An 18,094-nucleotide genomic window follows, 5' to 3' on the forward strand; every position below is an offset into this window, starting at 1 on the left:
ATACACATAACATCAGGTTTTACATTTAGCTGTTGTACATATCTCTTGAATTCTTGTCCATTTGCAATTAGGCTTCTAGCATTCCATTGAAGGATAAGGAAACCCATTACGAACTTAATCACTAACCTGAGATACTCCTTCATTAGGTGCTAATATTTCATATAATTTATCTACAGTCATATCAGTGATACCCAAATAATCCTTTGCTGCCTCAACAATAGTCCTCAGCCTAGACCTTTTCTTTGTCTGCTGCATTGCTACATTCACTACCATACCTATGAAAGCTACAAATTTATACTTATCTACTATAAGAGTATCGTCTTTTACTGCACACTTGTGTGAACACTTTATGGTACTCATGTTATGCATTTGTGGAAGTTTAGGGAAGTCTTTTGCTGAGAATGTTTTTTGACCCACTTCTTGAGTATCTACTGTCACTCCCAATGTGACTTGTTTTGCTGCTTCAGAGTATGTTTCTTTATTTTGTATTTTATATCTCTGAATTTCTTTTGCTCTTTTTTGTACTTCACATCCCTGATAGGCAGCACTATGCTCCCCCCCACAATTACAGCATTTAGTTTTAGTACCTTCTGAGCAGCGGCCATACTCATGTTCTCCTGCACACCTGGCACACCTTGGCTTAGACTTACACTGATCAGCCACATGACCCATTCTCTGACATTTAAAGCAACGTAATGGTTTAGGTATAAATTCCCTCACATTAAAGCACATGCATCCAATCATTACTTTTTGTGGCATATCTCCCTCAAATTGCAGTAATACAGATAGACTTTCCACTAATTTCCCCTGATATCTTGTAAGAAGACGTTTCACTGCCGATACTCTATCTCCTTTTATTTCTTTCTTAATTTCTTCAGTACTAATATCTTCTGGAACTCCACTAATTGCTCCTCTAACCTTACGATTAGCTCCAGGAATGTGGCTTTTCATTCGTACTTCATTCAGTGTCTTCATTTTCAAAATCTTTTGCTGTTGTATTCTATTGACTGCTTCAATCAGCATCTTGCCTTTACTAAGAAATCTAGCTTGTTTAATGTGTCCAATTTCGTCATGAATTGCCTTAGTAAGTTTTACTGGATGTAACTTGCTACTAGAAGTTTCTCCAAACTCGATCACCACTTTCCATTCTTCTGTCACATTTGTTTTCTTCACTTTTTTCATTTCATTCTGAAGTTCTGACTCACTGTGGCTTGACTCAGAATTCTTCTTTCTTGTTCTCTTTGAAGTAACCTCATGCCATTCTCCTTGCTCGCCATCCGATTCACTTGCCATACTCTCAATATTTCCGGAAAGATCTACTCCAGGGCTCAAAGATGCCATTCCTCCCACCGTCACCCCGATACTTCTTCCTGGTCATGCTCCTAACTCGATCTCCTGTCTTGCTCCATGTTTTGCAGTTCTTTGTAGGTTTAATGTTGATTAGTCTCCCCAGCTGTTTGTTATTAGCCACGCCCCCTTGTTATCTTGTTAAGCTTGTCTGTCTGTGTATATATAGGCCTTTGTTTTGTTTGTTCTCTGTTGAATGGACATTCCCTGGTTTAGTGTGTTCCCTCCTATTCCATGTTTTCATCAGTTACTTTATGTTCGGACTTGGATCCCCTTTCCAGCCCGTTTCTTTGCCTGTCTCAGATGTTACACTTAACACATTCAGTAAGACTGTATGTTTCCAATACATGGCCAAATATCAGGGAAAACAAAACTCAAAGCTGTTGTGGCCTCAACAAACAACCCAAGAAATTCTGTCGGACTAAATCAATCCATAATCGAAATCTACTATAAGTATAACAATACTTTAATTCATATTGCTCCGATTTAAATGAGGAGGGTTCACAATACTTTTACGACCACCACAACCAATAGAATTACAAAGAATTCTTCTTTATTTTTACATTTTTTGCACACACTCATCATCACTATGTTTGTGTATATGCAGAGATGTACATGCGCATAAAAGACTTTATTATCGGGTAAAATGCAGGGGAACTGTTTAAAAAAAAAGTGTTCCATTCTCCAAATTTGAACATAATATAAAACGTGTAAGGCTTACATGTTCAGACTGTTAAATGTCTAATAGCTGTTTGACTGAAAGACTCTGAATGCTTTAGACAGACACTGGTCGTCGTTTTTCAGTCTGACCACTGAAATCAGCAGGAATGTGGACTTATCAGCTTGATTTTTGTAAGAAATACAGAGCTTAGTGGCATCCAAATGGAGCTACCTTTAGAATTACCTCTGATAGTAATAAATAAATGAATAACGGAATAACCCTGATCATTAAATTAGCTAATAACATTCTAACAAACAGACAAAAAAAAAAAAAAACACACAATATAGGCCAGACTGAAAGGTGGAATGTGAAATGCATTGTGTTTAAATGCCATAAAGCCTAAGTTAAAGTAACCAGAATAAATGAATATCTCTGCAGATTCATATTTTTCACCCATCCCCATTCCAGACCCCTTGTGAAATACAAAGATAGAGTTCTGATATCATTCAAGAGCAGATTCAAATCCTGGTTTCTCTACACTTCAAACCATTGCTTAAATAGTTTCACATCTAGTTTTCTTCAAAATGTACGCTACTATTGAAATACTTTGGGATGGAAAAGAACTGAAAACGAGTCGATCCATCAGGTCAGCGCGGTATTGCATGGCATGCTCACTTTGATCAAGCGAGCCTCTCTTGTAGGCCTTTCCTACATATACAAGCATCATACGGTGAGTGCGTGTAAAATGTCTTCTGATGCCGTAAAGGACCTGGGAATGTCAGTCATGGAACGCCGGAACACAGCATGCATGGCTTTTAGCTGGGAATGTGCCACTGGAGTTCCCTTTGGACCCACAAACGAAACATGAATGGAGGAGAACTGTGGGTTAGTTGCTCTCCATGGAGTCAAGCATGCATGCTAGCTGGATCTGCTTCTGCTGTCTGAGGACGACTCCATCTGGACCAGCTCGCCACCAACGGCCCAAGGGGAATTACTCGTTTAATGCGAGTAAGCTCATGCGTGGTCTTGACGCCCATGGCTCATTCGGAGCATTTAGTGCCTGCTAGTTTTGAGCGAGGAAGAACAAATAGTGAAGGAATGCCAATGTCGATAAAACGTCCTCATCTTTTGGTGACGGAACAATTACATGGAGATGTTGCTGTACAGTTGTTCGATTTCCATCTTGAAATACTCCTTCAACTCGGGTCTCTTGGCTTTTAAAGTGGGGGTCAGCAATCCGTTTTGTATGGAGAACATTTCTTTGTGAATGTGGATGTCTTTAACCTGAGAGGAGTCAAACAGAGGATTGTGAACTATTAAGGTTGTGTGTTTCACTTGCACGGTCACTCTACATGCAGGCATTTCATGGTTGTGACTAGAGCTTCACGATTAATCGCAATTTCCATGTAATCGCACTTTAAACCGATTTTGCTTATCGTGATTTAGAAATCGTAAAGGCTGCGGTTGTTTTTTATGCGCAGCTTGTCATTGATGTACGGCTCTTAAACGCTGCTCACTCTGAAAGCACTGTGAGTTTGAGTCACTTATAGTGTGCATTTGAAAAAGCAACACACGTCAAACATCTTTTCAAACATGAGAATCATTTATGAGCCTCCTGTCCAACAAAAGACAACATTTAATAACATGCTTTTACTCCAAACTCACTTCATAACGACAGTTCAGCATCCTTCCCTGAGATGATGTGGCTTCTTACACAGAATAAGGCAGTCGTGTATTTATAAGTCATGTTTAATCAACAATCAAAGCGTTTAAATCTTGTTTATTCAGCTACAGTGATAGGGATTTCCTGGAATGATATGCGTTATTGTACTTCTGCAGCGGAGGATATTTGGCGTGTCTGCGTGAGAGCGCCCTCTGGTGTTCAGATAAAGCAGCGTTTACTACCGATCAGCCGCACTGCACTGACAAGCTGCGCATCAAATAATCGAAAATCGCGTTGCGGTTTCATTGCAATTAATCTATCTGCAGCCCTAGTTGTGACAATTTTAAATGTGAAGCGTGACTTTCTGTGCAACTCCTGGCCTGTAATAACTCCTGAACTGGCTCAGCGAGCGACTGCCGGGTTGTCCCGTTCTTCGTATGTGGATTACTGAGCCGAGCAGGTTTAGTTCACCTAAACTATTAGATTTTTTCCAGCTGAAAGAAACTGAAAGTCTGTTACACCAGTTATTGAAAATAAAAATACTTTTAATATAGCAATAATAATAATTATTATTATTATTATATAAACATTAATTGCTATAACAATAGACACCAATTTTAGTTCATTTGTGAGGGAATAGCTAAATAATATTTAGATTAACATTAGATGTACAATTAATCAGATTAGGTCAGAGATTATTCTGAAAGTGTCCTCTGAAAAATGGTCCTGATATCTGCAGAACTCGGCATAATCCCAGCAAACAAATTTAGGTTCTGGGAACGTTAGTTTTTGGTTCCCAGAACGTTCCTAGAACTTTCCCTTAACGTTAGGGGAACGTTCCCGGAACGTTTTCCTTACGTTATAAAAATGGAACCTAAAAATAACCTACATGGAACGTTCCTATAACGTTCTTGTTTGGTTCCCAAAAAAATAACCTCATGGGACCATTCGGGAACGTTAGGGGAACGTTCTGTGTTTGCTGGGATGATAGTGAAATGATTATAATAATAATAATTTGAACTCATTTACACTTTTAAATGAGGTCATTAAATTGATGTCATTCTGCCAGCCAATCACAGCATTGCTGGTCATAGTCTTGAGTCTTTATAGATTTGCTCTTTCAAACGAACACAGTAATCTCAGACAACTGTGTTTGAAGAAGCACAATGAGCAAGAGATCAGGATGAGAAGATCTGGCACAAGTCACATCATCTCAAGTGTGTTAAACGAGCAATGAAGAACGGGCTCTTGATTAAAATCTCCCATTAGTCCATCTGGTGCAGAAAGGACACGCTTCACCTTTAAATAAAACATTAAACATAAAATGCTTTCTAGTTAATTGAACCTAGTCCTAAAACACGTGTGACCACTTGAGCAACTAATGTTCATACCAAAAATTGTTTAAGAAACAAACACCTGTGGTTTACTACTGTAGTTGTTAGCTAACGTACAGCAAACGTACCTGTTCGAATGAATGGAGGCCACTAGCTTTTCCCAAACGCACCAAGTCATCCAGGATGGCTTTCTTCAGGCCCTTTAGATGGACAAAACAGACAATGGTCAGCAACTCGGTGAATCCCAGACAGCAACATAGTGTCGGCCCAGATCCGGCCCACATCTGGTACACATGGATTCCACACGGCCCAGATCTGGGCCGACACTATATTTCGGTCCGGGAAAGCAGCAAATGCATAAAAGATTAGGGTTCAGGTGAGCCTTACTTTATTTTCACACAGCTCGTCGAAGCATCCTTCAAAGCCTTTCTTCTGAGCCCATGAGGGAAAGACCTCGGGATCCGGGATGATGATTCCCACCAGACACGACTGCACACACAATCAGTCAGCATTAGCATCCGCAGCGCAGCGAACTCTCGAGACATTCAGGCTAATGCTGAGCGACTGACCTGCAGGCTGTCTCCGTGCACGTACAGCTGACACACGGGTTCACTGCGGATGTAGATGTTTTCTATTTTCTCTGGGGAAATATATTCTCCTTGCGCTAACTTAAAGATGTGCTTCTTCCTGTCGATGATCTTCAAGGTGCCGTTCTGAAGGACAGACAAATGGAAGGAGCTGTTCTTATTATCTGTCTGTCTATTAAACGGCCCGACGGACACTAGATTTGACCCACATCTAACACCAGTAAAGAGCAGGGTTGGCTATGCAGGGTTAATGCCTTGATCCAGCACTCTGTATCATTAAAATAAGCCTATTCAATGCTGGTGTTCAAGAGACTATAGACTGAACACGTAATACGCATGTGCACACTGTCAGCATTTTCAGATTCACGATTTTGAAGTTTACACGGAGAAAAGTTTTTCAAACTTTTTCAAGGCTTGCATCTTGGAACCTATTTCAAGGTTTGCGTTCTCGAGTTCAAACACTGTTAATATGTAAATTGTAACACTAAGTTAATAACTAATGATCTTTACAATTGAAGTGAATCAATCAAAACTAACTTTAACTGGACAATAACTTTATTCTAGATCTGCTGTAAAGCCTAAACAATCTCTGTTACTGTAATCTCCTATTATCACTGTAAAGCTGCTGTGAAACTCTATATTGCTAAAAGCGCTGTATAAATGAAGGAGACGTGACTTGACGAGGAATGCTGAGAAAATGCATGAGTCTCAAGTCAAGCAGAATCTATAAACCGATACACTGAACAAAATGCTAACATCTAAATGATCTGGTTCACATCAATGAACCAACCTGTATACACTAATTTAAAGGGTTAAATCAGGTAAAAGTAGCTCTTTCCCTGCCATTGACAGAATCTGTGAGTTCACTGTTATACGGCAGGGGACGCTATTGCACATCTTCTGAATTTTTACAGAATCTGCAGATCAAAACACTGCTGACACTCATGGTGTAGTCTTTGAAAAAAAGTGGATTTCTCAGCTTTTTTTCTCAAAATGCACCTTTTTTTAAATGAAACTTTCAAGTGTTGATAAAAACATGAAGCTAGAATAAAATGTTTGTTTGCTTGTTTAAAAGCAGAGGCTCTGTTCTTTCTTTTGATATATGTTCAGATATTCATACAACAAAATATTCTGGGGGCCGTGAGGGTTATGAAAATGATCAAAAACGCTGGTTAAAGGCAGGACGGGACAGCAGCAGGACAGTCCTGTTCATCGTGGTCTCTTGTATATAAAGAAGAACAAAACATTTTCAGGCCGACATACCGGCAGCCATTTCCCGATGTCTCCGGTGTGAAGCCATCCATCTGTGTCCAGCGTCTCCGCCGTCCTCACGGGATCCTTCAGATAACCCTTGAAAACATTTGGGCCTTTCACACAAACCTGAAGCAAAAACAAAGAGAAGAATGATGGATGATGCTTTAATAATGCCATATTCTGTGTTTGGAGGGAGAGAGATTTGCGCTCTTAAGACAAATGCATGGGGACATGACTGTCAATCAAGCTTGTGATGACTTCCTGTTACAGTATAACATATGACTTCCTGTTACAGTCTCTCCAGCATGTGCTTCATCCACAGCACTATTCCAGAACGCCATGGAATACAAATCTTTTATTTATTAAAAAAAGAAAGTGAAGCAGTGTTGTTTTTGCAAGAAATTTACATGCATTCGATTTTTTTTTGATGTGACATTTATACTTGGATATTTTCACAGTTAGTTAAACTAACCCCAGGAAAACAATATTTACACTTCAGAAATTCATACTTTTTGAAAGACATGATTGTACAGACGTCTACTCAAGGTGTAAGGAACATTTGAACATGCATTTGTTGCAAATGATAGGTTTGAACACTAAGAAGGTTTTTGTGAAGCAGCTTTTTAAAGACTTGTCTTTGCCAGTGTATGTTAAACTAAGCGTAAGCCACACAGACAGGGTTATAACAAACCTCGCCCTCTCCTTTAGCAGCGAAGTAGTTCTTCTCCGCCACATCCACCAGTTTAATGAGGTTACAGGGCAGCGGAGCTCCTACATGACCTGCAGAGAGACAAGACCTCAGTAACATACAGGTCTGTGTGGAGGATTCAACAGATAGTGACTGATTAGAGGACATAATGACTGAGAAACACAGAAGACTCGAAGTGTAATGCAAAAACAAGCCACTGGAGGGAGAGCTTGCCACGCAGTTTCACAGTGGATGTAGAGACCTCATATATTTCTCACTGCTACACAGTATTCACCCTGACTGAATCATCTTGTAATTAAATGGCTAGTTATCAGTAACTCGGGGCTCAGTCCAGTGTAAAGGAACCGTTTTCATCCATACACATATGAAAAGCTAACAAGCAGTGTCTCGCAGCTCACAGAGAAATGTACAGATCTGGAAAGTTGCAGTAGAAGGCAAAACCTGCGTATTCTTAATATTAAAGAGGGCAAAGAGACTTTATTGCGCATCTGCTGAAGAATGCGCTCTAACCTAACCCTAACCTAACCCTAATTCGACTGCGCTCACAGATCCTTGACAAAACGCTCCGACAATACCTCATATCCCCGGCCTTCATTGCTAGGATGGGTTACTTTCACGACTGGCAGGACGTCATCCGAAAAGCAGCTCAGCTCAAGTCTATCACCTACAACGGAGAGAAACTTCTGATATTCCCTGCCCTCCCAGCGGCCATACTGAAACAACACGCCAGTTTCAACAGGGCTGAAGACCTTCGAGATCGCCCAGGGGTCCGCTTTGGGTTTCTATACCCAGCGAAGTTACTGGTCACACACAACGGAGAAGAAATACATTCACGGACCCGGTAAAGGCATTCACATTCGCAGGGCAACACTTCGGTGAGGGTAACGTGTCGACATCATAATCTTTCCTTCGATTGAAACTTTATAACCAGGCTAATAGAGTGGGTTGGAGCGCTGCTCGGACAATTACAATTATATGCCCCTTCGGGGTGGCAGTGGCTCAATGGTTCATGTAGGTTGTCTACAAACCGGAAGGTTGGTGGTTCCACCTGTCGAGGTGTCCATGAGCGAGACCCCTAACCCCAGCTGCTTCCGACTCCGCAGTCGGTGTATGAATGTGTGAATGAATGGGTGAATGTGAGGCAATATGTAAAGCGCTTTGGTGGCCATGGGTCTGTTAAAAAGCTTTTTTTTGACGTGATTTGTTTAATATGCATTATGTATATGCTTCACGGTTCGAATCTGTAAAAGACTGATCATCTATAACAGCCATAGAAACTGTTCACTGAGCTCCTGATAGTCAGCTAACTCCAGTCAAGCTTATTGTATCTGGGTAAAATTCTGATCTGATGTTCAAGCAAACCTGTGTTCTTTTTTTTTCTGTTTTCAGTTCTGTAGTGATAAGGGATCGTGGGATGTTTAATGGGGGAGTAGGCCTAAACCATCCTGTTAAACGGAGTAAAGATTTGTCTTATCTAAAATCTATGAACACTGATATTATATTTTTACAAGAGACACACTTTAAAAATGATTCTCACTAAGCTGAGAGCCAGATGGATAGGTCAGTCTTTTCACTCTTCTTTTCCATCCAAGGTTAACGGTACTGCCGTTTTAATAAGAAAGGGGTTTCCATTTAAACATAGGGCTACAATTACAGATAAGGAGGAGCAATTTATCATAGTTGCGGGATAAATTATTTTCAACACCCATAATCTTAGTTAACATTTACGGACCAAATTTTGATGATCCACGCTACTTTCAAATTGGGTTTTCAAAGATTCCCGATATATCGAGTACTAATTTAATTATAGGGGGAGATTTTAATTGCGTTCTGGACCCATATTTAGACAGATCATATGCTCAACGTGCTTCTCCCTCTCAGTCCAGGGACTTTCTTAAGATCTACATTAAAAATTCTAATGTTGGTGATGTATGGAGGCCAGCCAATCCAACTGGGAGGGACTACTCCTTTCATTCACAAGTCAACAATGTTTACCCGTATAGATTACTTTCTAGTTGATTTTAAGTTAATTCTTTTTATGTTCAACACCACTTATCATAACATTCTAATCTCGGACCATAGTCCAATTACATTTGCTCTAAAACTATCAGAAATTGTAACAACTCAACCATTGTGGCGGGCAGACCCTTATTTATTAAAGGACACGAAATTCTGTGAGTATTTGCGTACATGCGCTTCATGAGGCACACTTCCACACATTTGCACACACACGCAAGGTCTCTCGCTCTCTCCCTCTCTGCCGAGCGCGCGCTATGCGGTTTGGAGCTTGCGAGCTCTACATTCCGGGAGATTTTTATTAATTTGCGGGCATCAGGGAGCCGCTATCAATATGCGGGAGACTCCCGGAACTTCCGGGAGACTTGGGATGTCAGAGATCATGTCAGTCGTTTATGAACCTCAGTCGTTTATGCCTCAATCGTTTATGAAGCGGTTATCACAGTACTAATGACCCTGAGGAGGTCGGGGGTTAGGCCAATTTCTCTCATTAATGTTGACCAAAAAATTTTAGCTAAGACATTAGCCATTAGACTTAATACGCTTTTAGGAAAATTAGTGAAACCTGATCAGACCGGCTTTGTTTCAGGTCGTGACTCTTTTAGTAATCTTCGTCGCTTGTTTAATATTTTATACTCTTCCCAGACTAATCGGTCCGATCTGGTGATTAGACGCTGAAAAGGCATTTGATCCGGTAGAGAGGCCTAACCTCTGCGCCCTGCTACAGAAATTCCATATAGGAAATAAATGCATCACTTGGCTTAGAATTCTACATAACAATCCTAGAGCGTGTATACTCACAAATAGAATTTTGTCACCATCTTTTACTTTATTTAGAGGTACTCGACAAGGTTGCCCGCTTTCTCCCCTTCTGTTTGCACTGGACATTGAGCCTCTAGCGGAAGCCGTTCGCTGGGATGAGAGGATTCCTGGGCTCCATACTAAAACCAATATAAATAAAATTTCTTTATATGCGTACGATGTCTTTTGTGACTAAACCTGCGTCTAGTATCCCTGTAATCTTAGAAGTGATAGAACAATTTGGCTCATTCTCAGGCTACGGAATTAATAAATAAAAGTGAACTCATGCCAGTTGGGCTTAAAGTTGGGCTCATGCCAGTTGGGCTTAAATTCCCAAATTTACCCAGTTTGGTTTAAAATAGCTAAAGACAGATTTACTTTTCTAGGAATTGTTGTAACTATGAAGTTTAGCTTTTTACGAGAAGCCAACTATGCCCCCTTTTAGAAAAATGTAAAATAAATATTCAGATCTGGAGAACTCTTCCTATCTCGTTAATAGGTTGAATAAATGCCGTCAAGATGGTTTTTCTCCCGCAACTATAATAACACCCCTTTATTTCTCTCCAAATCCTTTTATAAGCAACTTTATTCAACTATCTTACCCTTTATTTGGAATTATAAAAACATAGAATTAAACAACAACATATTTCCAAACCCAGAAAGGCAAGGAGTCTTCCGCTGCTATTACTGGGCGGCTAACCTCAGAATTATATCAATAATATTAAATGATAAAAGTGGACTGGCTCAGATTAGAACTGGATGAATGTGCCCCCTACGATCTTGCTGCTGTGATTCTTTCACCAACCAGCCGTAAAAAAATAAATCTACAGACGCAGCCCTGTCATTAGCAGTGTGATTCGTATTTGGAAACAAATTAGAATTCATTTTGGGGTGGAGACCTTACCTTTATCAATTCCCATAGCTGACAATCCCTCTTTTATACCTTCCATATTAGATAAAGGTTTTCAGCAATGGAGAGATACAGGAATTCGCGCAGTAAGGGATCTGTATCAAGATGGTACATTCGTCTCCTTTGAAAAATTTCGGGAGAAATACAATCTTCATAGAAGTAAATTTTTTAGGTTCTTGCAGGTCAGGAACTATGTACAATCTTACTTAAACAGCTTCTCTGCAATTAGCCCTTCTTGTCTCGACACCTGCCTTAATTACTATTTTGGTAAAGGGAAAATGATTTCCTGCATTTATAAAACCCTCCAGACGTCCCGATTGCCTGCAACATCAACAATCAAGAGTTTATGGGAGGAAGAATTAGGGTCAGAGATTTCTGATGAGCTATAGGCGGAGAGCCTGGAAGAGATTAATAGATGTTCTATAAACTCCAGGCATTGCCTCATCCAGTTTAAAATCTTGCATAGACTACACTTTTCTAAAACAAAATTATCCAGAATATTTCCAGGTGTCTCTCCAAAGTGTGATGGATCCAAGACGGCGGATGCGACCCTGCTTCACAGTTATGCATTATGTCCTAGTCTTCAAAACTTTTGGTGCAAGATTTTCAATGTTATCTCTGAAATCACGAATCAATATATTGAACCAGATGAGTTCCCTTTCAAGGGAACTTGAGCTGCGTCAAACGCTGTGGGAACGCCCCTGCGTTGTTCGTCATGAAGCACGTATGGAATCAGCCCAATGGAGAGATGGAACGTCATAGGCGGGTGACGTCATCGACCAGGAAACTATAAAGCACCCCATAAACACAAGCGCAACAGCTTTCTGTGCCTTCAGTCGCGCTATATATGAATCTGTCCCTGTGTGAATATTTCTGTCTTTACATACTCTGCACCACACAAACAATATATATATATATATATTAAGAGAGATATGGCGAACGAACAGCAGTTTAGGAAGTGTGTCCCTCCCTGCTCGCGTTATTTTACGAGTGGGGATACACACGTTCTTTGTGTTGTTTGTTTGGGAGTGCAGCATGCCCAGTCAGCTCTCGAGAGAGCTGATTGTGAGCATTGCGAGCGTCTGCCATTAAGGACGCTCCGCTCCCGCCGGGCGCTCTTCGAGGAGAGCGGTTCGGTGCGCGCTCCCCGCGGTTCGAGTCCCGCTCTTGCCGAGGCAGAGCGACGACGCGTATCGTGGGGATTGCAGATGGATCTCTCAGCGGGGTTAGAGACGGGCTCTCTTATCTCTCCCTTCACCTGTGAGATCCAGTGCCTCAGTCCCGTGTTCGGAAGCACGCGCTGCGGTTTCTTCCGCTCGGGCTGAGGCACCAGTTATAAATGAGGGAGATTTGGAGGATTCGCCACCTTACACTCCCGAAAGTGATGAGCTAGTGGATGTATTAACAAGAGCTGTAGAAAAACTCAGCATTGTATGGCCAGTGACTAGACAGGAGTCTGTTTCTAAATCAAAATTAGATGAGAGATTTTTGCCGTCACGAGTGCAACCTCCACGCCGGTGCTCGCCGTTTTTTCCCGATCTCCACACTGAGGTGTCGAAATCGTGGAAAAAAACGGTGTCATATAGAGTGTTTAGTCCCCAGACTTCAACATATTCTAATATTGTGGGGGCAAAATCATATGGTTATTCGGCTATGCCTCGCGTGGAAGAGACGCTTGCGAGTTTTCTCTCCCTCGAGGCTGCGTCATCTGTTAAGGCACCGGCATTACCCACCAAGCCTCTTAGAAATATTTCGGTTTTTGTGGGTAAAGCGTATTCGGCGGCGGGTCAGGCTGCGTCATGTCTGCATACTATGTCTATTATGCAGGCATACCAGGCTGACCTGCTGTGGGACGTGAGTGAGAGTGAGGAGGTCAGTACTGACGTGGTTCTCGAACTGCGTCAGGCTGCTGATTTATCCCTGTGCGCAACCAGAGAGTCGGCCAAGCTAGTGGGTCGATCTATGGCAGCTCTGGTGGCCGCAGAAAGACATCTGTGGTTAAATCAGACAGATATAAAAGAAAAAGAAAAAGCTTTCCTTTTAGACACTCCTCTCTCCCCCCGGGTTTATTTGGCGATGCTGTAAATTATGTCATCGATAAATTGCAGGAGAAGGAAAAGCAGACAACAGCTTTTAAGAAATTTCTCCCTTTAAAAATTCATGTCCCTGGGGCTGCTGGGCGGGAGCAGCCCCGGCAGCTGCGAGCTCATCATATAGGGCGCTGAAGCAGAGTGTCGCGTCTCGTGCTCCCCCTGCTGGACAGTGGGCTCAGCCGCGGCACTCTCAGGCGAAATCCAGTAATAGAACTGATTTGAGGACAGTTATATTAGCTAAGAAGGCTTCGGCTAAGAAGAAGTCCTGGCGCCACGGCGCGCAGGACACTGAGGGTGGTCCCCACCGAGGTGGAAAGGTGTTCACCTCTTTCTACTCTGCCCATTCTTCCTCGGTGCCCTCAGGGGCCCGTTCTGCCAACCCCGCCTTCATGACGGGGCGCAGCCGGTCCCAGCGAGCGATTTCCTGAGGGACGCTCGCTCCCTCTGAGGAGGGTTTCAGAGCGGTTAGACCAGTTGTTCCCTGCCGGTGTGCCGTTACAGGGCGCTGCGTTTGCTGCTCAAGTTACACCAGAGGCCAGTCTTGAGAGACTGGTACCCTTAGTAGAATTTCTGGCAGAGTGGAAAAGCCTTCCAAAAATATCTCATTGGGTCCTGCAGACAATAGAATGGGATTATGCTATCCAATTCAGGTGTCGTCCACCAAGATTCAGAGGGGTTCTGCCTACAGTGATGGGCCCCGAGCAGGCTCTGGTTATGGAACAAGAGGTGAAAGCACTCCTTCAACAGGAGGCTATAGAACGGGTTCCTCTTCCCAGTGTGGAGTCAGGCTATTACAGCCGATATTTCATCGTTCCAAAATAGGATGGGGGGTTGCGTCCAATTTTAGACCTGCGCTTATTGAATCGCTCGGTAGGGAAGCCAAAATTCAAGATGCTCACTATCAAGCAGATCGTGTCACAAATCAGATCCGAGGACTGGTCTGTCACGATAGATCTAAGGGACGCGTACTTCCACATTTCCATCCTTCCACAACACAGGAAGTTCCTGAGGTTCGCCTTCAGGGGCGAGGTGTACCAGCACAGGGTTCTTCCGTTTGGCCTAACTTTATCTCCCCGCACTTTCATGAAATGCGTGGACGCAGCACTAGTGCCCCCGAGGCTTCAGGGTGTTCGTGTCCTCAATTACATCAACGATTGGTTGATTTTAGCTCAGACAGAGCAGATGGTGGTTCGACATTGAGATGTCTTATCTCGTTCATATCAGGAAGTTGGGGTTGAGGCTGAACCTAAAGAAAACTGTATTATCTCCTCAGAAGACCACTTTTCTGGGTGTCGTTTGGGTTTCGGTTTCGATGCAGGCGCGACTCGCTCCGGTGCGACTCGCTCCGACCCGCATCGGTTCGATTCTCTCAGCTGTGAAACAAGTAAAGGTAGGCAGCTACTTACTGTAAAACAGTTTTAGAGACTGTCGGGTCTGATGGCAGCAGCGTCCGACGTTATACCTTGCGGCCTGTTGTACATGAGATCGCTAGAGTGGTGGCTCAGGACCAAGGGATTCTCCCCGAGGGGAAATCCGCTCCGCACGGTCAAAGTCATGCGGCGCTGCCTTCGTGCTCTGGTAATGTGGAAAGAAACTTGGTTCCTATTCAAAGGGCCTGTGTTGGGGGCTCTTTGTCGTCGCGTAACGCTAACGACGGATGCTTCCCTCACAGGGTGGGGGGCGGTCAGAGTGGTCGTCCAGCCAAGGGCTGTCGCATGTCCATCATCTATCACGGCTTATAAATTGTCTAGAGATGTTGGCGGTGTTCCAGGCTCTGAAACACTTCCTACCAGACCTGAGAGGTCATCATGTGTTAGTTCAGTCAGACAACACGTCGGTGGTCTCTTATATAAATCATCAGGGGGGCCTGCGGTTTCGCCGGCTTTACAAGTTGGCCCATCAGAAACCTCCTGTGGTCCCAAGGGAGGTTACTATTTCTGAGAGCAATGTATCTTCCCTGGTATTTGAATGTGGTAGCAGACTCCCTGTAGAGACAGGGGCCTAGGCCGGGGGATTGGAGACTCCATCCCGAGGTGGTGGAGTTCCTTTGGTTGAGTTCCGGTCGCGCCGAGGTGGACCTATTCGCTTCCAAGGAGACCACGCATTGTCATCTGTGGTTTTCCATCAGCCATCCAGCCCCTCTGGGGTTGGACGCTATGGTGCAGCCGTGGCCGAGGTCACGTCTGTTCGCCTTTCCCCCCATTGCTCTGCTACCTGGAGTTCTGGAGAGGGTTCGCCGGGACGGGGTCAGCCTACTATTAGTAGCCCCGTTCTGGCCGGCCCAAGTATGGTTTGCGGACCTGATTTCTCTCCTGGACGGCTCTCCCTTGGAGCTCCCGGTCAGGAGGGATCTACTCTCTCAGGCGGGCAGCATGATATTTCACCCCCGCCCAGTATTGTGGGCTTGGCCTCTGAGGGGGCCCAGCTCATGAACTCTGGTCTCTCAACCGAGGTTGTTGAGACTATTCTTCACTCCAGAGCTCCATCCAAGAGGAAGCTTTATGCCTTGAAGTGGAAACTCTTCACTACTTGGTGTGGAGAGCATCTGCAGGACCCAGTTAACTGCCCAGTGGGTGCAGTGCTGGAGTTCCTGCAGGAGCGCTTCTCCACAGGGCTATCCCCCTCGACACTAAAGGTGTATGTGGCGGCGCTGGCTGCTTACCACGTCCCTTTCAGTGGAGTTTCTCTTGGGAGACACACGCTTATAACTCGTTTCCTTCGTGGCACACTGAGGCTGAGGCCAGCAGTTCGTAAGAGGGTGCCGGCCTGGGATCTGGCCATCGTATTAGAAGGTCTTTCCCTAGCTCCTCTTCAACCTATCGAAGAAGTTCCTGAGAAGATTCTCATGTTTAAGACTATCTTTCTTCTTGCTATCTCCTCACTAAAGAGAATCGGAGATTTGCAGGCTCTGTCGGTTTCACCTCGTGCCTGGAATTTTCGCCTGGCATGGTTAAGGCTTTTCTGCATCCTAGACCAGGTTACGTTCCCAAGGTCCCTACTAATGTTGTTAAACCTACAGTTCTGCAGGCCTTTTGTCCTCCTCCATTTCTGTCGTCTGACCAGGAGAAACTTAATTTACTCTGCCCTGTTAGGGCGTTAGACGCCTATGTCCACAGAACTGCCCTTTGGAGGAAGTCAGAACAACTATTTGTGAGCTTTGGCCACCCAAGAAGGGGTGTCCGGCGTCTAAACAGAGAATGAGCAAGTGGGTGGTCGAGGCTATCTCACTTGCCTATGAGTCGGCTGGTCAGCCTTCACCTTTGGCTGTACGAGCCCACTCTACCAGGAGTATGGCGGCTTCTAAAGCCCTACTGTCAGGAGTTTCCCTCAGTGACGTTTGTGATGCGGCTGGATGGTCTTCACCGCATACTTTCATTAAGTTCTACGACCTAGACTTAAGTTCTACCCCTGGGGCACAGGTGCTCTCGTCCTCTGTGCGCTAGTTCTCACATGGCGGTCACTTGGTCCTATGGCGACGTGGGTATTAGCGTTCCCACAGCGTTTGACGCAGCTCGAGTTCCCTTTAAAGGGAACGTCTCGGTTACGTATGTAACCCTAGTTCCCTGATAGGGAACGAGACGCTGCGTCATTCCACCATACTCCCGGCATTCCCGCTAGCGCTTCCTTCAGGCCTATCAGAAGCTGTTGCGCTTGTGTTTATGGGTTGCTTTATAGTTTCCTGGTCGATGACGTCACCCGCCTATGACGTTCCATCTCTCCATTGGGCTGATTCCATACGTGCTTCATGACGCACAACGCAGGGGCGATCCCACAGCGTTTGACGCTGCGTCTCCTTCCCTATCAGGGAACTAGGGTTACATACGTAACCGAGACGTTTTTAATAGTGTATGGGGTTTCAAGACATGAGCTCTGTTTGTTCAAGTCTCAACAGTGATTGCTTTCCTATGGGCTTTTAACAGCCAAAAAGCTTATTTTAACTTTCTGGAAAGGCAAATTGTCACCTTCTTTCCAGCTTTGGCTTGACAAAATCACAAATACTCTTCATCTGGAACGTATACGGCTCCATCTAAGGAATAATAGACAACAGTTGGCTAAAATTTGGGAACCCATCATAAGAATGTTGAGGAGACTTGGAGGAAAGAGATGTTGACTCAATTTGAGTTGGACCTAAGACCACTCCAACTGTTTTATTTATTTATTTATTTTACTTGTTTATCAAGATGGCGCCAATGTGTGTGGCTTGCCGTCTGTCGCTCTGTTTGTTGTCTGCTTTTTTATATGTTTTAACTTGTTTTACTGTGCAGCAATGTTGCACTTGACTAGTGCTGACTTACAATCGAGAAACTCTTTTAAATTTAAATTTGCAAATCTCATCAGATGCGCAGCCATATCAACTACAGGATGGCTATCACGACACACCTCCACCGCTTTTATCATCCATACCTGTTTACCTGCGCCGCTGGCCTTGCTCTGTTCGTACTTGGAGGCGGAGGCGACGCCGGGGTTAAGCTGAGGCTAGCGTTGTTGAGGCATGGAGAGCTTCCATTTACTTAGTGTCGAGCTGTTCAGCAACGCTCCTTCGATCCGATTCGACAATGGATAATCTCCTTGGTTCCGACCGAGTTTGCTCCGGTCTCAAGTGCTCTCAGTGCTAATTTTTCTCTCCATTTTCATCGTGGAGGAGTGTGTTTGAATCACCTTCGTTCGCTACCTCGTGCAGTGCATGAAAAGGAATGTACCTCAAATCCCCTTTAAGTG

General features: G+C 43.9%; 1 protein-coding gene across 2 annotated transcripts in view; it reads right to left on the reverse strand.

Annotated features, from left to right (window-relative positions):
• Positions 1–1,878: 1,878 nt before the first annotated feature.
• acsl6 (acyl-CoA synthetase long chain family member 6) overlaps positions 1,879–18,094 on the reverse strand; it is a 78,096-nt gene continuing 61,880 nt past the window's right edge. For both annotated transcript variants that reach the window (XM_077237670.1, XM_077237671.1), the window contains 6 exons: positions 7,538–7,626; positions 6,856–6,972; positions 5,575–5,718; positions 5,393–5,494; positions 5,134–5,205; positions 1,879–3,292 (listed from right to left, as the gene is read on the reverse strand). In XM_077237670.1, coding sequence (XP_077093785.1) covers positions 3,152–3,292; positions 5,134–5,205; positions 5,393–5,494; positions 5,575–5,718; positions 6,856–6,972; positions 7,538–7,626 — 665 coding nt within the window. In that variant the 3' untranslated portion in view covers positions 1,879–3,151. The remainder of the gene's footprint in view (positions 3,293–5,133; positions 5,206–5,392; positions 5,495–5,574; positions 5,719–6,855; positions 6,973–7,537; positions 7,627–18,094) is intronic.

This window comes from Siphateles boraxobius, unplaced genomic scaffold, assembly GCF_051911475.1.
Source record: "Siphateles boraxobius isolate OS27281-9 unplaced genomic scaffold, OSU_SipBor_1 205, whole genome shotgun sequence".
In the NCBI taxonomy this organism is placed as follows: domain Eukaryota; kingdom Metazoa; phylum Chordata; class Actinopteri; order Cypriniformes; family Leuciscidae; genus Siphateles; species Siphateles boraxobius.